Source organism: Mauremys reevesii, linkage group 2 (genome assembly GCF_016161935.1).
Source record: "Mauremys reevesii isolate NIE-2019 linkage group 2, ASM1616193v1, whole genome shotgun sequence".
Lineage (NCBI taxonomy): Eukaryota > Metazoa > Chordata > Testudines > Geoemydidae > Mauremys > Mauremys reevesii.
The window spans coordinates 148,963,474-148,986,437 of NC_052624.1; the positions used below are offsets into that span (position 1 = coordinate 148,963,474).

At 47.1% G+C, this 22,964-nt stretch overlaps 2 protein-coding genes across 3 annotated transcripts in view; both read left to right on the forward strand.

Annotated features, from left to right (window-relative positions):
- The first annotated feature begins 1,659 nt into the window (after nt 1-1,659).
- On the forward strand, nt 1,660-12,266 carry FIGLA (folliculogenesis specific bHLH transcription factor). 2 transcript variants are annotated; one of them, XM_039526792.1, is made up of 6 exons: nt 1,660-1,811; nt 2,456-2,686; nt 6,217-6,369; nt 8,829-9,065; nt 10,628-10,676; nt 12,120-12,266. In XM_039526792.1, exons 2-5 carry the CDS (start codon nt 2,456-2,458, stop codon nt 10,646-10,648), a joined length of 642 nt encoding a protein of 213 aa, XP_039382726.1. In that variant the 5' UTR covers nt 1,660-1,811; the 3' UTR covers nt 10,649-10,676; nt 12,120-12,266. The 2 variants fall into 2 exon arrangements, with proteins under 2 accessions (XP_039382726.1, XP_039382727.1); XM_039526793.1 differs by having other exon boundaries at nt 1,674-1,811; nt 2,447-2,686.
- Nucleotides 12,267-17,786: 5,520 nt separating this feature from the next.
- Nucleotides 17,787-22,964, forward strand: part of ADD2 (adducin 2) — a 100,151-nt gene continuing 94,973 nt past the window's right edge. Inside the window, exon 1 of the mRNA XM_039527828.1 lies at nt 17,787-18,019. The gene's annotated coding sequence lies outside the window, so the exon portion shown is untranslated. The remainder of the gene's footprint in view (nt 18,020-22,964) is intronic.

A 22,964-nucleotide genomic window follows, 5' to 3' on the forward strand; every position in this document is an offset into this window, starting at 1 on the left:
CGGCCTGCCCGTGCATGCACGGTTACCAAACGCACATGCACCAGGGTCCAAGTTTCCAAAAGTGCTCAGCAATCTGCAGCATTTATTGAAGTGTGTGTGCTCAGTAGGGGCTGCGGGATGCCGAGCCCTTTGGAAAATCGAGCCACTGCATGTAGGTGCCTAAATGGGAGCTGCGCTGTCATCATTTGAAAATCGGTCCCCACGCTGGATAGCTAAAGATGATTTCAACTGACAAGTGAAAATGAGTCAACTTTAGTCTCTGCCACTCATCGGGTCAATCCTTTCACTCCAGACCATAGCACACTATTAATATAACATAGATGATTCATACCAAGAGCTAGATTCATGTCAGAATTAACAGCCCATTTACACAGGAGCCTTCTGTGTTTGTCAAAAGTACAGCTCATGTGCTTCACTAAATAAAAGACACACAACTGGGGCAGATCCTGCCTTTCTCAGTCCTCATGCAGGCAAAATTCACTCTCAAGAGTAAAAAGTAGAGGGACTGGCTCTTGATTTTTCAAATAAATGAACCCCCTGGCTGTCATACAGAAGTCACCAACTTCCAGTTATGAATAGACAATAATAATAATATATTCTAGTCTCGGGTAAAATACTTCACACCCATTTACTATCTGTTATAGAAGGGGTGATATTATTATTCTCTAGACCACAGGACTTGGAGTGGACTCCTGGATTCTATTCTCAACTCTGCCGCTGAGCCATGTGACCTTATGTAAGGGCTTCAGTTCTGGTACAGGAGGATTTCCGTTTAGCTCCAAAAATTAGTTCAGTCGGGAAAGCATGTTTGTTACCTTTTCTTTTATCCTTAATGTCAAACCCTGGCATTTGTACTGTCCCTCGAACAAGCAGCGCAGTAGCAAAGGAGTAAGTGTGGTACAGTGACTCAAACAGAGCACAACTGAAGATGCTTCACGCAAATATTTGCAGAGCCTGAGTTTTCATTGCTTCATCGCTCCACAAGTTGGCCGTTATTTGCAAATAATTTAAGGACCTCTATGTGATCATGTATTTTCTCCAAGCTACAGCACTTTTGAATTGTAACAGCATGATGGCAACACAGTGGTGGGAAATATCTTTTAAATCCTTACTGATGGTGGTGATATTTTTGTCACTTTGTCGGAAGAAGAGAAGGGAACGATATGGGAAGAGTAGAAAATAGGCAGGTAAAATAGTGCCATCTAGTGTTACATTGCAGCTGTTGGCAAAAAAAAAATCCCTCTCATCACTAATAATTAGATTCTCAAAACAGCAAAATCTGTCCCTAAATTCTGTATTTAGGAGATGAATACCTTTTCATGCAGGTTATGATCCACAGCAACCTTACACTCAAGTCAACCGGCAGATCACAGTGAACTCTGAGTAACAAAATTGAGGATGAACCTGCTGAAAAGCCTATAACAAATTGCCATGTTGCCAAATGTGGGTGTGGGTGTGTGTGTGCAGGGCCGCCCAGAGGCAGCCCCACCGCGGGTCTTTGGGAGGCGGCGGGTCCGACCGGCTGCACTCGGCGGCGGGTCCCGCTTCGGCGGTAATTCCGCGGTGCTGCTGCCCTGGGCTAACCCAGCCCGGCCGCGGACAGCGCCCCCAGGCGGAGAGCGGGGCCGGGAGCGCCTTGCGGCAGCCCCAGGTGCGGCTCCTTAAGGACGCTGCGTCCGAGCTGCTCAGCGCGGGCGGGCGAGTTACCCCCGGGGGCCTCCGAGCTGCTCTGTCCCGCCCTGCGCTGCGTCTCCAGGGGGAACAAGACACCTGTCCTGGGCTCCCTGCTGCCCCTCCCCCAGCTGAGCCAGGTAACACCCCCCCACACACACACAGAGGGGGTGAGCAGCCCCCCACTTCTCATCTCTGCCCGCCAGTGTGTCCTGGGGGGCGCCTATTGTATTCTCTATTGACTCCTGCACCCCCCCATCATAGGAGAGCCAAGCACATGGGGGGGGCCTTCTAGGGCACCCCCATTGCACCTCTCTGGAGTCCTACACCACCAGAGTCATGTGAGCAATGGACACCCCGGAAGGACTGCTACTGCCCCTTCTTGTGTTTTCTGGGAGCTCCCAGAGCGGCTCACCCCCGGTGAGAAGTGCACCCCTCCATTGTACCCTCTGGGGGGTTCCACTGTGGCCACCCCCAAAAATACAGCGGTGAGCTCTGTGTTACCTGGGGGGAAGTATTGAGTGCCCTCTTCCCTCTGCTCCCTGAGGCTGTCAGAGCAGCTAGCCCCTGTCACCAAAATACCCCACAGGTGAGCAGTGCCCCCACCCCATTATACCTGCTAGCCCCCCCCTCCCCCGACTCCCACATTCCTCCCCAAAGGAATAGCCAGTCCCGTTACCTGGGGCAGTTAGTGGAGCAAGAGAAGCCCCCCCCCCCGCCAACTTAGGTGCTCCTTTGCCTTGTTGGACCTGAGTGGCAACTGATTTGCTTTGAGACGTCACAGATGGCGGAGCAAGTTTCCGAGGAAGAGGAGCAGCAGCACCGGGTGCCTCTATTGGTGACCCCCGTGCCTGAGGTTCTGGGAGATGTCCTGAGTGAGCAGTTTGGCCCCCTCCCTTTCATGGCAGCCATCACGAGGATGAAGAGGCAGCCCTCCGGGCACTACCTCTCCACCGAGAACCTGGAGGAGGTCTTGGAGAGGAGACAGGCGGCTAACGCCAAGGAGAGAGAGAGGGTAAGGGGGCTGCAGATGCCGCAGGGCCTCTTGTTCTCCATCAGAAATAAACAGCTGCTTTTTGTTTTTAAAGCTTCAGTGGGGCAAATAAGCTGTTGGCGAGCCGGCTGGAGAATTGGGCAGTTGGGGGAAATGAGTCTGAACTTCTACATTTTGTTTCTCTAACGTTCCAACGTGATCCAGTGACCCGGGCTCATGGTGGGAACAAGGAGGTCCTGATCCAGGACTACAGAAATTCTCACCTCAGTCTGGGCTTCAAACACCCCAAATCGTGGAGGGATACTGATACAAAATTTCAGTTCTGGCTCAACTCTTCACTACAGGGTGGGATTAATTATTAGTGTATAACTTATCTTTGGCTTCTGTGGAGATCTCTAAATTATTATTCAACGCTTCTGTTGGGGTGATGCCATAAAGTCACAGTCAGCTCTGGCTCCCGTTGTGCTAGGTCAGGGGTGGGCAAACTGGGTATGGAAATTGTATGGGGGGGCATAGACACTCACAAAACTGGGAGTTGGGGTGTGGGAGGGGGTGAGGGCTCCGGCAGGGGTTGTGGGCTCTGAGGTGGGGCCAGAAATGAGGAGTTCATGGTGCGGGGAGGGGCTCCAGGTTGGGGCAGGGGGTTGGGATGCGTGTGTGTGTGTGTGTGTGAGAGGGCTCTGGCTGGGGGTGTCAGGGCTGGCTCTAGGCACCAGTGCTCCAAGCATGGGGTGGCACTTTCCAAGGAGCGGCACTCGGCACTCCGGCTCCTTTTTTTTTTTTTTTTTTTGCTTGGGGCGCAAAAAGCCGGGAGCCGGCCCAGAGCGGAGGTGAGCTGCGGTGGTGGGGAGGGCCACAGGAAGTAACCCTGGGGGAGCAGAGGAACCGCTCCCCCCCACCAGCTCACCTCCACTCCATTGACACCTGCTCCCCTGAGCGCGCCACTGCTGCGCTTCTTCCCCCTCCCGCCCAGGCTTGCCGTGTGAATCAACTGTTTTGCAGCAATCCTGGGCAGGAGGGGGGAGCAACGGCACAGCAGCGGTGCGCTCAGGGGAGCAGGCAGAGTGGAGGTGAGCTGCGGTGGCGGGGGCGCGGGGAGGGCTGCAGGAAGTAACCCTGGGGGGGCCCCGCTGGCCCTGCCCCAACTCCACCCCTTCCCCACCCCATTCTAACCCCTTATCCAAATCCCCGGCCCTGCCTCCTCCCCCGGGCATGCTACCGCTCTGGAGGGGTAGGAGGGGGAATGTGGCGCATCTGGGGGAGGAGGCGGGGTTTGGGATTTGGAGTAGGGGTTGGAATGGGACGGGGAGGGGGTGGAGTTGGGGCAGGGCCAGCGGGGCACGGGAACATTTTTTTGCTTGGGGCGGCAAAAAACTTGGAGCCGGCCCTGGGGGGTGTGGGCTCTGGGGTGGGGATGAAGGGTTGGGGGTGCAGAAGAGTGCTCCAGGCTGGGACCAAGGGGTTCAGAGGTCAGGAGGGAATCAGGGCTGGGGCAGGAGTTGCGGTGCAGGAGGGTGTCCAGGGTGAAGGTTCCAGGTGGCGTTTACCTCAAGCAGCTCCCAGAAGCAGCGTCATGGCCCCCTCCAGCTCCTACTTGTAGGCACAGCCAGGCGGTCCTGTGCGCTGCCCTGTCCGCAGGTGCCACCCTTGCAGCTCCCTTTGGTTGTGGTTCCCTGCTCCCTGGCAGGAGCTCGAGGGCTGGATTAAAATGTCTGAAGAGCCGGATGCAGTCCCCAAGCTGTAGTTTGTCCACCCCTGTGCTGGTGCTGCCGGACATGACAACAGTCCTCGCTCTAAAGAACTTAGAATGTAAGAGTGAGGTTCTTTTCCCTCTCCTTTTGGAATGACTTCCACCCCCCCCCGCCCCCAACCAATGAAGCTCCCTAACTCTCCCTGTGCGGCCTTCTTCAAATGAATCGGATCTGATACTGTAGCCTTGCTACAGTAGCAGCTCCATGCGCAGAGCTACTCCTCAAATGAATGGGAGCGCTACGCCTGGGGCAGTTACAGAAGACAGCCCATGACATGGGAGAGTTGTCACAGTTCAGCAACAGATGTGCTTTGAATGCTTGTGAAAGTGACTCTTATCTGCAAATGAGGAGTGTACATTATGTATTCTAGATAACCTATCCAAATAGAGAAATGGCTGGGTGATCAGCACTTGCCAAACATATTTGCAAGCTTGCTTGTTGCTGCAAAAAACTGTTTTTGGAAGACCTAGGTCACGGTGTACAAGCAATACTAGATATTTGGCTCGTCACCTACTCCATCAAAATTTGCTCAGCGTAAATAATGTTACGGTCTCAGTGCAAAAGACTCTGATGCAACAAAATGACCAAGTTGTTATGAACAAAAAGTTAAGAAATTCAAAATTCATATCACGGCAACTCTAGGTTGGCACCGTACCAAGTATAGACTGAGGAGAGAACTGAAAGGATGCACAATGTCAATGCAAAATGTATTTGGCAGGTGAGTTTCAAATAATGGCATGCTGATGGAAGTGCACCCGATCAGAATGCTGTGACGCATCTGGATGGTTAGAGTGGTCAGTAAACACAGCGGCAGTGTGTGCAGTAGGCAGTTATTTTCAAACATTCTCACGTAACTAATTGCTAACACAACTTGGGCGAATATGCCGAAGGTCCTTGCCCTCAGCTGTAGTCAGATCCTGCGCCAGCTTCTGCACCAGTAGTCCCTTTGGGTTCAGCGGAACTACTCACAAGTTACTTGCTTGTGTAAAGTTGTCTATAGCCTTGTGACCTAAGACCCAGATTTTTTGAGGTGCTTCTGCACAGTCAGCGTTGCCACGCTAAACCGATTTAGGAGCCTCAGTCTCCTTTTCAAAAGGGAGTTAGGCCCATAGGCCTAAATCCCATTGGCCATTAATAGGATTTTGGCTCTAAGTATCTAAATCCTTTTGAAAATGAGACTAGGGCTTCTAAATCGGTTTAGTATTGCAAGGCTGAATGGAGCAACACCTAAGTATCTTTTTAAAATCTGAGCCTGGTGAGCTTAAAGCTTTTACATCAGAATTGCAGTAATCAGACCAGTGACTAGTCTTAGAACAGAATGCCTAAGATGCCCATGGACCTTCTTGTTTAATGCTGCAGCACTCCCAGCACTGATGCCTTCAGCTTTGCTATTTGATCACAACTGTGTGGTTACCCTCATTTTTCCCAGGATACACAGGTGATGGATTATCCCACATACAGTTACTAATTCAGTTGCACTTTACATTAAGTTTCCATTAATAAAGGGTTAATCAATGACTGATGCATGTGGTAGATGGCACATCAGTGAAAGGTATTACAGGTGGTTACAAGCCACCTATCCATGTGTTAGACTCTACAACCATCGATTAAGCGGTCATTAAAACTGCATTTAATCTTTTCATAAAGGGCAACCAATTATTCTTAATGCAGAATGTAACTGATCTGTCCATTTTAAAATGAGCTGCCTTTAAAAGTTTCCCCTTTTCACCACTGGGTGGACGGAGTTCTGCACCTAATGGACTGAATTTTGTTTAATTTCCTCTTCAATATCTTTGATAGATAAAAAACTTGAACAGTGGCTTCTCAAAGCTGAAGACCATCGTGCCGCTGATACCCAAAGACCGGAAGCCTAGTAAGGTCGACACCCTTAAAGCAGCCACTGAATATATACGCCTGCTCCACTTGATTTTGGAAGAAACTGGAGGCTTTGAGGTACACAAGAACCTTCCCCTCTCTGTGTAATAAATCTATAATTCTCACAAGGGGTCTTGGTACCAGCATGTATGTGAATGCAACTTAATGACTCTTAATGTAATCACTAACACCCAACCAGAATTTGAGCTTAATTCATGGGTATTTTGCATTCAATATTTAATATAATATGTGTTAAAACATCATGCCCCCTTTCTACCTGTCCCTTCTACTTCACAGACTTCCAATAGCAAAATAAAGCAGCACTTTAGCAATTGGAAAGCTGCCATTTTTAATGTACTGGTCATCTCTCCCTGCCATAAATGCTTCCTGTCAGTTACTCATTCACAGGAATACAAAAGTAGCTGGGCTATGAAACAAACCTTTCTTATGAGCTAAGCAATGACCTTACCGCTATAATCCTTGGGAGCTGCTTGAAAGCTCTCAGATGAACTTTTTTGTTGGAAAATGCAAGTTTTTATTAAATAATTTTTTTGCAAGGGAAGAATTTTGTTTTTTGGCTTCTGGAAACTGAGAAATGTGTTTGGTTTTTAATCCTTTTTCTCCCTCCCACTCTGTAAATGGGGGTGGGGAGTAGGGTGACCAGATAGTAAGTGTGAAAAATTGGGATGGGATTGGGGGTAATAGGTGCCTATAAAAGACTAAGCTCAAAATATCAGGACCATCCCTATAAAATCAGGATGTCTGGTTACCCTAGGTGGGACAGGGAGGTAGAAAACTGAAAGTAAAGAAAAAGCCACTGAAACTATGTACGTGGAGGGGACGGAAGTCCGCTAAAGTAACTTCTTTTACTTTATTTTCTTACACTTCCCTTCCACTTTTCAAGTGGAAAAAGTAAAAGGGAGGATGGGTTCCCCCCCACCACTTTCAGTTTACTTTTATCCAGCAGCAAAAAAGAAGAGAAGAAGGCAAAATTCCAGTGCCCAAACTTTTTGATTTTTTTTCCAAACACTGAAAAGCTAAAAAAATTTATTTGAAATAAAAACTGGAGTTTTGAAACTTTCTATTTTTTCTAGTTTTTTTCCCCCTGGGGCAAGGGAAATGGAGGAGATCCCAATTCCTCCTCCCCCCACCCCCCCAACCAGCTTTAGTCCTTCAGTCTTTTAGATTTGGAGGTACCTTCCACATTGGCTACCTCTGAAAATACTTCGCTGGAGCTTTCAGGAAGGTAAGTGAGCCCGGTGAGGGTTTGTATGAAGAAGGCTGCAGAATGGAGCAGAAAACTGCAGAAGCACTGAGCCGGCATGCTAGGGTTGGCCCTCCAGTGTTTTTTATGCACTGCAGCATTTTGTCATGAGCTGCAAGTATCTTTGAGGGAAAACATAAAACTGCACGTGTATAAAGGAGTTTAAGCTGGCATAATTTACATGCTAAGGATCTGGAAGAAGGTCTATTTTGAAGCAAGGGGGTAGTCTACTTTCAGTTCCATATTCTTGCACTCTCCTCTCTCCTGGTAATTGAGCTGCACAGACTCCTCTGTGCCCAATTTAAGGCTGAGCCCAACCCAGAGGTGATATGCACTGAGGAGTGAGAGTTTGATGTCCGTATCTGCATAACCTGTATGCTGTAGGGGCTAGAACAGAGGTGGGCAAACTACGGCCCCCAGGACCGTCCTGCCCTGCCCTTGAGCTCCCAGCCGGGGAGGCTAGCCCCTGGCCCCTCCCCTGCTGTTCCCCCCTCCCCTGGAGCCTCAGCTCGCCATGCTGCCAGCGCTCTGGGCGGCGTGGCTGCCAGTCCTGCTGCTCTGAGCGGCATGGTAAGGGGGCAGGGAGTGTGTGTGCGCGGGGGGGGGGGTTGGATAAGGGGCAGGGCGTCCCGGGGGGCAGTCAGGGGGCAGTTTGATGGGGTGGAGGTTGGGGGGCAGTCAGGGGACGGGGAACAGAGGGGGGTGGATGGGGAAGGTCCCAGGGGGGCTGTTAGGGGCAAGGGGGTCCCAGGAGGGGGCGGTCAGAGGACAAGGAGCGGGGGGGGTTGGATGGGTTGGGGTTGTGAGGGGGGCAGTCAGGGGGTGGGAAGTGGTAGGGGGCAGATAAGGGGCAGGGGCCTTGCTGTTTGGGGAGGCACAGCCTTCTCTACCTGACCCTCCATACTGTTTTGGAACCCCGATGTGGCCCTCAGGCCAAAAAATTTGCCCATCCCTGGGCTAGAATATGGTACAACTTACCCACTGGGATCCTTCTAGCATTTCTCAGACTCTATGAAGACACCTTCAGCCCATGTCTCTCGTATTTAAGGTTACAGAGATTATTCTTTGTTACCACTTACCCTCTGTTTTAGTCCTTCCTGGGTCCTGTCTAGCAGCTGCCACCCTCTGGTTCTTAAGAAGGCCAATTGGTTTGGCTTCTTCATACTGGTTTTGATATGTAATGGCTTACTGCAGTAGCGACCTCTGCAATGCCTTGTTTGAGCGATGGTTACCTAAGCTCTCCTGTCTTTACGCTGCCTTCTGTTGCTTCTAGAAATTGGAAGACCCTGTTGATCAGGAGTTAGCCAGCAGCGTGCCCATGCCAGTCTCCTTAGAGGAAGGCTTTGGGGGAAATGCCCTGCCACAGAGCGCCGGCTGTTATATCAGGACTGAAAACGACATGAGCGTAGCTTGGACAAGCAATGTAGTGGAGAACCCTGTATATGTTTGGGGCCGAAGCATCCTTCCTTCTTACTTGGGGATCGTACAAATCCAGAAGAATGGAAGGCTGGTAAGAGCGAATGTCTGAGTTTAATAGAAGTGGGGAGGGACTTCAAGAGGCCATCTAGTCCATACCCCTATGCTGAGGCAGGATAACACATACACCATCCCTAGATGTACCATTCTAGCCTTATTTTTTGACCTATAGAGTCCTAAATAGCCTGCAATCTTCCGACCTGGGAAATTGCTCTCCTTGTGTGACACTGCCATCGCTGTAATCAGCAAAGGTGCTTGAATGGAAAGAAAGCAGGTGTGGCTCTATTGAAATGTCCTTAAGTTGCAATTTTCTCCCTTGCCTGTTGGTCCAGAATAGCTTGAGTCTGTTGACCTCTAGGGCATGTTGCAAGGTCCACCTCTTCTCACAGACATCCAGAGAAGGCTTGGGTATGGGCAGTTAGAGGGTGGGGGATTTTTGTTGAATTTAATTGCCTTGGCTGGCTGGCTTTACATTTTTTAGCTTTGGGTTTTTGGAACACTTTTACGAGTTCTTGTAGTTCAAATTTTGTGAGTATGTTTAGATCTCAGGCATCAAAAAAGTGAAACCAACATTATGAACTTGTCTGCCTAAATTAGGCAACTAAATAAATGGGTTCACCCCAGAGGTGCAGTGCATATGTGCTTCCCTATGACTTTAACAAACTGGGTGCTCAGTAAATCTGAAAATCCAGCTATCTGATGAAGCACCCTTGCTTTAGAGTAGGGGTCGGCAACCTTTCAGAAGTGGTGTGCCGAGTCTTCATTTATTCACTCTGATTTAAGGTTTGGTGTGCCAGTAATACATTTTAACATTTTTAGAAGGTCTCTTTCTATAAGTCTATAATATATAACTAAACTATTGTTGTATGTAAAGTAAATAAGATTTAAAAAATGTTTAAGAAGCTTCATTTAAAATTAAATTAAAATGCAGAGCCCCCCGGACCAGTGGCCAGGATCTGGGCAGTGTGAGTGCCACTGAAAATCAGCTTGCGTGCCGCAGGTTGCCTACCCCTGCTTTAGAGCATGAGGGGATTTAAAAATGGTACATCTTTGTTTAACATCAGGCTTCTGTGTTGCTCCATCCCAAGACCCTTATTGTGAAGATCACCTTGTGGGAAAAGATCCTTTTTTAAAGTGCGGTAATCATTAAAATACCACAGGGAGGGCATTGTGCATTGGCCAGGCCCCCAAGAAAGCTGCAAAGCTGGTTTCCAATCTTGTAATTTAGAGTTGTACAAAGTAAACAGTAGTTCACACAAACAACTACTTGGCTGCAGGCAACTCTGTTTTATCTATAGTTGTAACAGACAAGAGCGTGAGAGGAAGCTTCAGATATTGATTCAGAATATGACTTGCTTCTGTTAGCTGAGGCTTTAATATCATTCTTTTTTATGAAGGAATGTGAAACTAATTGCAAACCCTCTAGTTTTTCTAGTATTCATAGAGCTCAGGTCTGATATAGGCTTGTCACTTGTGCACTTCTGTTTAAGAACTGTCCTGCAGCAATTGTTTTCAAATTTGATTTAATACAATCCCCAGAAGCAACTTAATGAATATCCTTGAATAAAGTGTCCGAATTTCTTTTTTTTTTTAAAGGTGTATCAAACAAATCACTAAAATGGCAAGCTCTCCTGACTAGTCTGAAGTAAGTTGCCTGTACTATCTAATAACCTGGCACAGGGCATTTTTAGTTTATTTGCTGTCCGATTATAGTGCACGAATCTTGATGCTACAAATCCTTGTGCAGTACTCAGTGGGAAAGCACAGGGTGGGTGATCTCCATAGGAGTGGAGGCTCTGAGCCAAATTCTGGAGCTATTGCTTATTTATGCAGGCTGAGGATTGGACACGATGTGTGGCTACAGGAAAGATGAAATTGAAGGTATTTCCTCTGCCCTGTATTAGCATGCCTCCTGCACCTGCTCCTTTACAATTATTGAGGGTAAAAATCAAGGGGTGGCATGAAAGTGGAGAGGTGACAAGGAATGATCCCCATCATAACTAAACCTAGGTAAGCCTCTGAGGGTGTCAAAGTTCTGCAATTTCTTTTTTGAGCTCCTTCCTCTGAAGCATCAGGGATGGCCATGGCTGGAGATGGGACACTGGACCAGGAAAGTCAGTGCTCTGATGTGGCACTGAGCATTCTCTCAGGAGGCTGGCTGATTTTTTGCTCATATACTCAGGGTCTAATTGATCTCCATAAGTGGGGTCGGGAAGGAATTTCCCCCCGGTCATATTGGCAGTGATCTTGGGAGGTTTTTGCCTTTCCTCTGCAGCGTGAGGATCATCAGAATGGTCATACTGGGTCAGATCAAAGGTCCATCTAGCCCAGTATCCTGTCTTCCAACAATGGCCAATGCCAGGTGTCCCAGAGGGAATGAACAGAACAGGAATCATCAAGTGATCCATTCCCTGTTGTCCATTCCCAGCTTCTGGCAAACAGAGGCTAGGGACACCACCCCTGCCCCTGTGACTTCCCAAGAATATCTGGGTATATCTCAATAATTTCAGGGGCATGATCTGCCCCAGTCCCTCCTGTTATCTGCCTGTGTCATAGAACAGTCTAATCCAGGGCCGGCTCCAGACCCCAGCGCGCCTTTTGTCGGCAGGGCGGCAGGCGGATCCGGCGGACCTTCCGCAGTCATGCCTGCGGGAGGTCCAATGGAGCCGCGGGATGACCGGACCTCCCGCAGGCATGACTGCGGCGGGTGCGCTGGTCCCATGGCTCGTGTGGACCTCCCGCAGGCATGACTGCGGAAGCTCCACCGTAGGCGCGGGACCAGCGGCACGTCTGCGGGAGGTCCTGCGGAGGTGCGGGACCAGCGCCCGGCCGTGCGAGCGGCGCAGCGCGCCGCCCTGCTTGGGGCGGCGGAATTCGTAGAGCCGCCCCTGGTCTAATCTCCTGTGAGCTGTAATCTTTTGGTCGTTGGGTTTAGTGGTCTATGATCCACAGGCAGTCAGACTGGATGATCTGGCCTTAAACTCTGACTCTTGACAAGCACTGCCACTAGATATTTTTTTCATTGCCAGGTAACTTCACTTCCTAAAACTGCTACAAGTTATAGTCTCTTAACCGCACTGTCTTTCAGGTACCAAACACTATGGATACGTGGATGATCTTCTTTTCAAGTGAGATTTAACGAAAACTTGAGTTTCCCCGAATGGGTGTTGTGTTTTTTGTTTTGCTTTACAAAAACTTTATTTTAAAAAATAATCAATAAACTACCAGAAGCTGCGTATTCTCTCCAGCTTATGTTTTTTTCCCCACTCTTGAAGCCTGATCTTAGTCTTATTTCACAAAAGAAACTTTTTCCTAATGGCTAGCGGGTGCACAGATGTGCACAGAAATAAGTAGAGCTGGTTGGAAATTGGGTTTTTTTTATTTTATTTTACAAAGATTTTTGCTGGAAAATGCAGATTTATTGAGATGGGGAACAAAAGCTAATTTTGAAATGTCCATTTGTCATGAAATGGATTTTTTTTTCCAGCCAACCCTAGAAATAACAAAAGGGGTGAATGAAAACAGCTCTCATTATTTTGGTGCAAATCTGTGTGTAGGCAAACATTAATATAGGAAACAAATGGACTTGTGTTATAAAAACTTCCTCCTTTTATATACAATTAGTTTCTGTCCTCTGAATTCCTCAATGAACTTTTCATCTTTAAACTGAGATGCAATTACAAACCAGCATTTAAGCCCAGATTTTCAGAACTGGCTCCTGATTTTTGTGTGCTGTAGTTTTGGGGATCCCGTCTCTTAAAACACCCTGGCCTGTCTTTTCAGAAGAGATGAGCTGCTGAGCAGCTTCAGGGCTTACTGATTTCAGATAAAATAGATTGCTCAGAGCTCCTAAAAATTATCCCTCAAGCATCCCAAATGGGGGAAATGATTCTTCCTAGGGCCAGGGGCATGGGGTAGGGATGTGTGTGTGATGGTACATACTGCCTGTCTGAAGAGGTAACAAAAAACAGAACTCTCTTGTAAGGGAGACAGCAAGAATAAATAGCTATTTGACTGCTTGCTTTCTGTACCAGAACACGCCGAGGACGAGAGGGACCTGTGCGACTTTGTTCTAACCCTGTCTGACATTACCTTTCTGCAGCTTTGGGCAAATGAGTTAATCAATTGTATCTCCATTGGCACATCTGTAAAATGCAGATAATTCCTCCATTATGGGGTGTAAAGGCTTAATTAGTATCTTACATCTTCAAAGTTTTTTTTTTTTTTACAAGTATTAAGGATTAGTAGTATGTAAAGTGAGTAAGCAGTCTGAATATTACTTGTACTCCAGGGCCATCCTGAGGCCTGATAGGACAGAGGCCCCGCGGTGCTAGGTGCTGTACCTAATCTCACAATCCCTGCCCCCAAAGAGAAACATGCTCAGCATTGGCCTAGCTCCACTTGCACGGAAGTCAATGGGAACTCTACCTTTGACGTCCAAGTGAGCAGAGTGAGGCCAAAGCTGAGCGCTTTTGAAAATCTCCCCCCGCTACAATGTAGTGGTTAGAACAGGGGCTCAGCAGCCTCGGGCTCCTAAAATCTGAGGCTGTGTCTACACTGTGAGCTAGGGCTGTGACTCTCCGGCTCGCATTCAGCCAGTACAAGTGTCAGTATTGTAGCCGCAGCAGAAGCATAGCGTAGCCGTGCTGAGAACAAACCTGCCTGAATGCTATGCCTCTGCTGCCAGTACCCATGGCTACGCTGCTATTTATACTTGTGCTAGTCATGGACACAAGCAGGAGAATCACACCGCTAGCTTGTAATGTAGACTTGGTCCACAGGGATCCAGGGACAGAATTCAGCTAGGGCAAGAAACCATAACTTCTGTAAAGCTGAGAATATACCCCCGCCCCCAATCATGGGGAGCACTAGAAAAGGGCCAAGTACCTTTCATCGCCAAGCATTTTATCAATAGGAGCTGTTTTGTAATGATTTACCAAAGAGAACTTGCACTGCTCTGAGATAGTGAGCTTTGTGTAGATTGACTTAAGCCTTCTTCAGCAGCCCCCAGCAAGCGGCTGGAGTGTTTAATCACACCAGCAACTTCTGGGCTGGAGCTTGTCAGCTGTTTAACGGCGCACAAGAACACTATGCAACCATTTAGGAAGAGTGTAAAGAAACAGAGTCATGGTTGACTAGAACGGGGAGGAAGATTAACTAGAGTGGAGAGAGGAAGGATGATCCTGGAAAGATGGAGCAGCTGCTACAGGACTCAATTAATAAAGAATTAAAGGAGGGGAATATAATTAATGCCAATTAACATGGGTTTATGGAAAATCCTTTTCTGATGAGGTTACAAGTTCAGTTGATAAAGATAATACGGTTGATGTAGTACTTAGGTTTCTGTAAGATATTGACTTGATACTGCAAAATGTTGTAGAAAGAGCATTGCCAGCACATTGAGGGAAGTGATTATTCCCCTCTATTCGGCACTGGTGAGGCCACACCTGAAGAATTTTGTCCAGTTTTGGGCCCCCCACTACAGAAGAGATGTGGACAAATTGGAGAGTCCAGCAGAGGGCAACAAAAATTATTAGGAGGCTGAAGCACATGACTTATGAGGAGAGGCTGAGGGACCTGGGCTTATTTAGTCTGCAGAAGAGAAGAGTGAGGGGGGATTTGATAGCAGCCATCAACTACCTGAAAGGGGTTCCAAAGAGGATGGAGCTCAGCCTTTCTCAGTGGTGGCAGATGACAGAACAAGGAGCAGTGGTCTCAAGTTTCAGTGAGGGAGGTCTAGGCTGGATATTAGGAAATACTGTTTCACTAGGAGGGTGGTGAAGCACTGGAATGGGTTCGCTAGGGAGGTGGTGGAATCTCCTTCCTTAGAGGTTTTTAAGGCCCAGATTGACCTGGCTGGTCTTGCTTTGAGCAGGGAGTTGTACTAGATAGCCTCCTGAGGTCTCTTTCAACCCTAATATTCATTTATTCTATTTTTTTTATTTAAAAAAATCTAGAATTATATCAAATCAACATGACGTGTTAAACCTTGGTGGAGAGGTCTCACAGTAATTGTTAATGGTGAATCATCACTGAGCAGGTGTGTTTCTAGTGGGCTCCCACAGGGATTGATTCTTGAGCCTACGCTATTTAACACTTTTATTAATGACCTGGAAGAAAATATAATCACTGATCAAGTTTGCAGATAACACACAGATTAGGGGAGTGGTAACTAATGAAGAGGACAGGTCACAGATACTGAGCAATTTGGATTGTCTGGTAAGCTGGCTGCAAACAATGTGTTTTTAATATGGCTAAATATATACATCTTGGAACAAAGAATATAGGCTGTACTACATGGAGGGCTCTATCTTGGGAAGCAGTCGCTCTGACAAAGATCCAGGGATCATGGTAGATAATCAGCAGAACATGAGCCCCAGTGCAATTCTGTGGCCAAAAGGGCTAATGCAATTTTTGGATGCATAAACAGGAATCACAAGTCGGGTTAGAGAGGTTATTTTACCTCTATTTTACACTCATATAACCACAGCTGGAATACTGTGTCGAGCTCCGGTGCCCATCGTTCAAAAAGGATGTTGTTAAATGGAAGAGGGTCGATAGCAGAGTCACAAGAATGATTAAAGGACTAGCAAACCTGCTTAATAGGGAGAGACCCGTAGAGCTTCATTTATTGAGCTTAACAAAGAGAAAGTTAAGGGGCGACTGAAAGTTAACTGATCACAGTTTAGCAGTAGCCAGTGTTTGAAAATGAGCTCTTCAATCTAGCAGACGGCTCTAGAGTGATCCAATGGCTGGAAGTTGAAGCTAGGCAAATTCAAAGTGGAAACCAGGTATACATTTTGAACAGGAATTATTTTGGGCAGGCTCTATGGGCTGGCCTGAGTCATACAGGAGGTCAGACTAGATGATCACAACAGTCCCTTCTGGCCCTGGAATCTATGGTTGGGGCACTAGCCTATGACTTGGGAGATGTGGGTTTAATTACCTGCTCTGCCACAGACTTTGTGTGTGACCTTGGGCAAGTCACTTAGCCTCTGTGTGCCTCTTTCCCCTATCTGTAAAATGGGGATAGCAGCACTGCCCTACCTTACAGCGGTGTTGAGGAAAAATACATTGAAGATGGGGCAGAGCTCAGATACTACGGTGACGGGGGAAATATGAGTACCTTAAATACAAAGGAGAAGCACCATCTACACAAATGAGCTCTGCTGGCCTGATTCCCTCTCCCCCCTTTAATACACAGAAAATGTCCATTAATTCTAAAGAGAGCGTGGCTGGCCTGACCTATGGTAGCTTAGTTCCCCTTTGGAAATAGAAGTGACTAGTCTAAAACCCTGATCACCTCTTCCCTGGGAGGTACATAGAACACCAGAGGTAAAATGCACCACAGGGCTTCATCTCCAACCAGAATTAACAGCCATTTTCACTGTACTAGGCACAAAGCCCAAATCCTAGCTTTAGCTGCTGGATCTGAACTTGCTCATCACCCAGGGTGGCTTGTGTGGAGGGTTATGGCGTAACTTAACTTCCTGCCTATCTTAAGCTTTTATACTGCTACATGCCCCTGTAGTATCTTACCCTGAGTTGCTGTAGCCTGATGGTGATATAGGTATTGTCCTTCCAAGCCATAACTCCTGCCCTCAGGTGCACATGGTTATGCATCTTCTGCAACAGGCCATCCAGCAAGGAGCTGCTTCACTCAGCAGCAGCAATACATGGCCTTGTAGCAGAGGTCACAACATTCTCTGCTACCTTAATGGCCAATACCATTGCTGCTCCCAGCCAGCGTGCAACTTGTGTTAGGCATTTCTCCTGTGCTTTACATAGTGACATCATCTCAGCAACAGTGCAGCCAACTTGTGAGTGTTGCTTCAGGGAAAAGATCTTATTGCCATGATTGTTTCCCAATGACACTTCCTCTAGAGATGATACAGGCTCTGAGGTCTTCTGAGTACATGTTCTGTTCTTAATCATAGAATCATTAAATATCAGAGTTGGGAAGGGACCTCAGGAGGCCATCTAGTCCAATCCCCTGCTCAAAGCAGGGCCAATCCCTAGACAGATTTTTACCCCAGTTCTTTAAATGGCCCCCTCAAGGATTGAACTCACAACGCTGGGGTTAGCAGGCCAATGGTCAGACCACTGAGCTATCCCTCCACATCTAAATCTTAGGCAGGATTTGAGGCTTTGATGTTGAAAAACAATAGCCGAGTTAAAAAAAAAAGGGTGTGTGTGTGTGAGTGTAAATAAGAGAGGGCAGTGCTAATTTGAAATCTTGTGGTGTAGCAACTTCCCTCTGCTAGAGAAGAATTGTTCCATAAACTGATATTCCTACTGCTCTCACATCATGTCCCTTGGGAGACTATTCCACAATCCAACTCAGTGATAGGATTCTGTTTTTTCGACACCAAAGTAAAAAAAAACAGTAGCCAAAACTCCTGGCTCTCAATAGGTTTCGTTAATCTATGGCGGAGGGATTTATTGGATGGATGCATTTATATAAAAAACATGGTAATAAAAATGCCTCATTGCATCATGTTTTCCACACTGCAGCAAGACAGAGCCGGTAAAGGATTGCAGTCCCTAGTCAGTGCCCTGCTGTTGGGGACATGTGCCACTAGAGGGTGCCCGGAATGCGTAGGGAGTTGGCCTTTTGTCATCAAAGGTATTGTCAAATAGACGCTTTCCCCTCCAACATCATGTGAGCCCTGGATTTAATTTTGATGCCAGCGTAAGGAGGGTGGGAGGAAGTGAAGCCTCACTTCTGCATTCTCCCCCGCCCCCGGGTCTGTGTGGGAGCCCTAATTCTCTTCCAACTCTATGTCTGGGTGATATTGGCTGGAAAGTGGACTAGCAGGCAGGCGTGGAAAGGAAGCTGCTGCAGCTGACCTGTCAAATCAGAGAGACTGCAGGATGGATGGAACAAGCTCATCTGCTTAGCTGTTTTGATTGGGAAGGCACGGGAGCAGAGATTAATCGCTGCAGATATTGGGGCTGGGAAACAGATGCTAGAAGATGCTTAAAGAGGTAAGCAATTTTGGACTAATGCAACTCCTCACTCCTTCGGCTGTTCTGTTTATGTATCTACTATATATTTGCATAATTCAAGCCAAGGTTCCCTGCTCCTTGCTAAACCCACGCAGGTCTCTGAATGCCAGTGTGGGTGGGAGACTTTGGACATAATGATGTTGACGGTGTTTGAATTTAATTCCTGCAGGTCTAACATGGTGCATTGTCTGCTGCCTTAGGTGGAGTGTCTCAAGGGCTAATAAGTGAATTCTTCAGGGCAAGTAAGATGAGAGTCTGCCTTGCTTGAAATGGATAATAATCTACAAGAGATATTTCCCCTCGCCCATCTGACTGTGCTCCAAATGTCTGCAATAGAAGATCTTGTTGCACATTTTAATGGGTATACAGGAGAGATCATGCACCTCAGACAGCTGAGGTTCCCCCCCACCTCCACCAATTGCTTTTATTTAAGGACAAAAAATGTTTTTCGTCTGGTGAGCCTGCTGTATGGCTTCCACATCGTTTGATCTCAGGGAATCCCTCTTGTTTCCTAGGCAGCAATTCATGCTCTGACACTTGGCTGCAGAAGGGCTGGTCTCCGTGTTGTGGAGTGGCTGAAATGTTAAACCATTTGATGTTGAAACTAATATGAATGACTCACTGTACTGTTTATTTTGCATGTGTGGTTTCTCTAGCCTTTTCTCTAGCACAGTTAAGAGAGCGACTTTAAAATCACTGGTTTTATTGTCTCGCCTGCATAGGTTTTTTTGGAATATCTGGGTTTGGCCTTCCCCACTGAATGCAAATCACTTTCTTTTGTCCTCCCCCTCTGAAGCTTGATACATTTATCTCTGTGACACAGGGTCGCTACACATCTGCTTGCTTCTCTTCCCCACCCCCACTTCTTTACAGTTCTCCAAAGTACCATCAGAACAGCTGTTTCCCCACTGATCTAAACCAAAGCTGTATTATGTACCTGAATTTGGCACTTCATAGCGTCCAAGTCCTAGAGGGGCCAGCACTCTGAGACATTACAAGTATGGTCAGAATTTAAATGAAGCTATGTCTGCCCATTGATATCAATACTTAATTATAGGTTTTTGTAAGTACTCAGCTATATGAAGTCACTTAGTGGGATATTTTAGGGTTCTCTGAATATCTGTAAACTGGGGATATCTCTTCTTCTCCTGCTGCCTCTCCCATGCAGCTTGATTTTTCGATTAATTAATGGAAAACCATATCACAAAGTAGAATTGGAATCTCTGGTGCTCCCAAGTGCTGAATGTGGGGACCTTCAGGATGGAAACCAAAGTTTCTATGCACTGAAATACTGTATGTCTTACAGGTCTGGGTTACAAAGTCTATGTCTGCACAGTTAGCACCTGTGACTCACCCCAATACAGCTTTGCCGGGTGTGTCAAAGGTGCAGGCTGGTGTGTAGATTCAGGGTCTTTTACTACCATATCTTCTATTCTGAGGAAGATTAGAGGACAGTGATATAATGCCAGAATCTTCCTATGTGCAGGCCTGCTGAGAGAAATGTGTGTCCCTGGTACGTCATGTTTGCTACGTTTCACTTGCTGTAGATATTTGGGGAGGGGGGCGGCTGAGCCCAGTACAATTGTCCCCCCCTTTTCCCCACTCTCATCAGCCTTGTCTACATGTCCTGTTCCACTGAATGGCACAAATTACAGGTCCTAATTTTCCTAGCGTAGTCAGTGCTACAGAGACAGGGTGTGTCAACAAGACCGCATGGGAAAGGAATGTCTTCTGTCAAGGCAGTGGACATGACCATGATAATAGTCTAAAGATGCATGTGCAACCTTTGGGAAACATTTATTTTCAGCAGAGCCTGAAGGACTTAGACGATGGAAGTTCAATCCCCTTGAAAGTAATGGGATTGTGGCACCAAGATCTCAAATACTTCTGGACATTTTGCCCTTCATCTTTCTGTATCAAAATCTTGTAGCCCAGATTAAAAAGTGAGTGGCGACTAAATTTAACCCTCTTCTATTCCAGTGCCTCTTAATTCATAATTTATGACAAATCTCACTGTCGCTGTGTCAATTCTTTGATCAGGCGTGTAGATGTTACCTATTCACTTCTCAGTTTAGAAATAACTCATTTGCGCCTATCAAAAGGCCTGTTTCACAGCAACATAAATTCTCTTATGCCTTCTGAGTTAACAATGGGCAGGTGTGGCAAAGGGATGAAAAATTTCGTAAATTAGTGTCAAATGAGCTTTTGGCATCAAAATGCTCCAGAGGATAAATTCAGCCAGACACAAGTATTTCTCTCTAACACATGACACGTGGGAATAGGTCGTTTGTGATAATCTGTCAGATGTGAACCAACTGGCTGGAGTTTGGTCTGGATCTCCATCATCAGACCTGCATTAATACGTGAACCACCTCTTAGGAAGTAACCCGGCCAGTAGGATTTTTACCGCAGAACAAGGAAGATGATTAATCAAAGTGTCAGAGCATTTGGGGCTTTCTCCTGAATTCTAATCACATACAATTGAAGTCAGAGGAGTAGTTGCATCTCCAGAGCTACAAAAACATAACTCCTCAGGTTATCCGGAGGCAGTGGCGGCTCCAGGCCCCAGCACGCCAAGCGCGTGCTTGGGGCGGCAAGCCGCGGGGGGGCTCTGCCAGTGCCGCAAGGGCGGCAGGCAGGCTGCCTCTGGCAGTTTGCCTGCGGAGGGTCCACTGGTCCCGCGGCTTCGGTGAAACTCCTGCAGGTGTGCCTGCAGAGGGTCTGCTGGTCCTGCAGCTTCGGTGGACGGTCTGCCGAAGCCGCGGGACCAGCGGACCCTCCGCAGGCAAACCGCCAGAGGCAGCCTGCCTGCCGTGCTTGGGGCAGCAAAATCCCTAGAGCCGCCCCTGTCCGGAGGGCCATAGGTGAACATAGGTGTATGACCTTTAGAACAGCAAATCACTGAGAGGAAAAGGGGTGTGTGTGTGTAACCACTGATCTGCTGCTACATCTTGGATATTCACTGTAGCTGGCAATCGAGAGATGTGGTTTACATCTAGGTGATCAATATGCAAAACAAGAGGTCACTGATTCTGGGTTTGTTACTCAGCTCCCTTGTTTCTCTGAATCTCAGACTCCAAACAGATGGTTGCTGATTTTGTTTATAAAGGCCTATTCCCCACACCTCCTCCCCTGCTGATAAATATGGGGTCAGAAGCTAATACACAGTAAGCTCAGACACCACACTCATGCAGCTTTTTATGGTCACTATTCTATATTTCTATTACACTAGTTCCTAAAGACCCTGCCCCCAACTGAGACCCCATTGTGTCTGGACAGCGCCTACCACCGGGGCTCCATGACTGGGCCCCTAAGTGCTCAATAATACAGTAATTAATGTTGTGCTAGTTGCTGGGTAAACACAGTCCTTGCCTCAACGTGTACGGTCTTTACAGCTGAGACAGGCGGATGAAACAAATTGCAGGCATCAGTTAAACCTTGAGTCTCTGCTGATACTTAACAAGTGCAAGTGACCGCACACACGCTGCCTAGCCAGGAGATGACTGCACCAATCTAGTATTAACTACTTCTTTGGAACACCTTATATTTGCTTATTTGCTATGACAGTTTTGCACTTTTTATAATCTGTAGAACCAAGCTCCACGAGTAACTATGCAACTGACTACAGCTGCACAAATAGGGTTTCCAGAGGCAACAAACCTACCAGCCATGTGCTGTCAGGAGGGTGACTTTAAAAAGATTTATTGTGGGTTGCTCTAAAACCCAATTAAGCATAAAGTAACAAATTTCAGGCATCTGTGTATCCTCTGAATAAACTGAAGGTGCAATTTACCTTGGCCTGGCTGGTTCCCTTTACCCCTTTTATGTGACTTCTTGGTCACTGCATTTGCACATATACATGGATGGTGGGTGATAGCCAGTGACACCATATAGCCAGTGACTAAGTTGGCTTCGCATAGAATCATAGAATATCAGGGTTGGAAGGGACCTCAGGAGGTCATCTAGTCCAACCCCCTGCTCAGAGCAGGACCAATCCCCAACTAAATCAACACTCCCAGGATATCTGAGCTCTTGAAACTCAAAACATGAATGAGTTTCTCAGGGTACTCTTGTTCTTCTAGGTTTTACTGCAGATGTATGGCTTTAAGGTCAGGGCCAGACTTAAGGGGAATTCACTTCTTTGAGGCTACTGCTTAGCCACAGTGCTTCATAACTGGAGTCCTTCATCTATCAACAGGAGTAGAGGAGGTAAACCTGGCTTTACCCTAGAGTTTTTGCTTGAAGTGCCACCAATCACAGGCCCAGACCAATATGAGTTTGTAACTTGCTCCAGTCGCTAAGCTTGGGCTTAATTTTCCAACCTTTAATGTATTGTGGTGTTGCAACTATGGTATGTTTCCCAGGCAAAAAAGATGTGAACAGGCTTTGCGGAGATCTCTATTGAAGAGCTGCCATCTTGGATTTTTGTGTCAAGATGGCGCCCACACCTCCCAACCTGCCAAGGCCCAAACGTAGCATTCTGAGAGACTCAGAATGAGTGTTGCCCTGACTATTGATGCAGCAGAGTCAAAAGGCTGCATGGCATTCCTTCCTGTGGTATAAACAACTTATAAACGAATCATGAAATATTCTTTATTTCTGAGGTAAATTTTCAGCAGTAACAGTGAGGAGATACCAGATGTATGTGGAACTTTGGGACTAAAGTGATGTCCCTCAAAACGAGGGACACTTGAGCAACAGGATTGGAGGAATGTCAAGCTAGTGAATATCCTTGAGCGAGCAGAGGGGGCATCTTTCCTTCTCTTAAACCTTGTGCATCATGATGCTTCCTCTCCAACTGCTGTTCAGAATTCCTTCTACCTATGTAACCTCACCGCCGCTTATTTTATTTCAGTCACATTTATCTTAAATAAGGTTTTCCTTTACCTTGTTCTTGGAATTTAACAATGAGCACTAAAATCTG

What these genes read in the sequence shown, in the direction of transcription:
- FIGLA (XM_039526792.1), top strand. Translation starts at nt 2,456, where the DNA reads ATGGCGGAGCAAGTTTCCGAGGAAGAGGAGCAGCAGCACCGGGTGCCT. An exon ending in ACGCCAAGGAGAGAGAGAGG is followed by an intron (nt 2,687 to 6,216) that starts GTAAGGGGGCTG and finishes TATCTTTGATAG; the next exon opens with ATAAAAAACTTGAACAGTGG. An exon ending in AAGAAACTGGAGGCTTTGAG is followed by an intron (nt 6,370 to 8,828) that starts GTACACAAGAAC and finishes TGTTGCTTCTAG; the next exon opens with AAATTGGAAGACCCTGTTGA.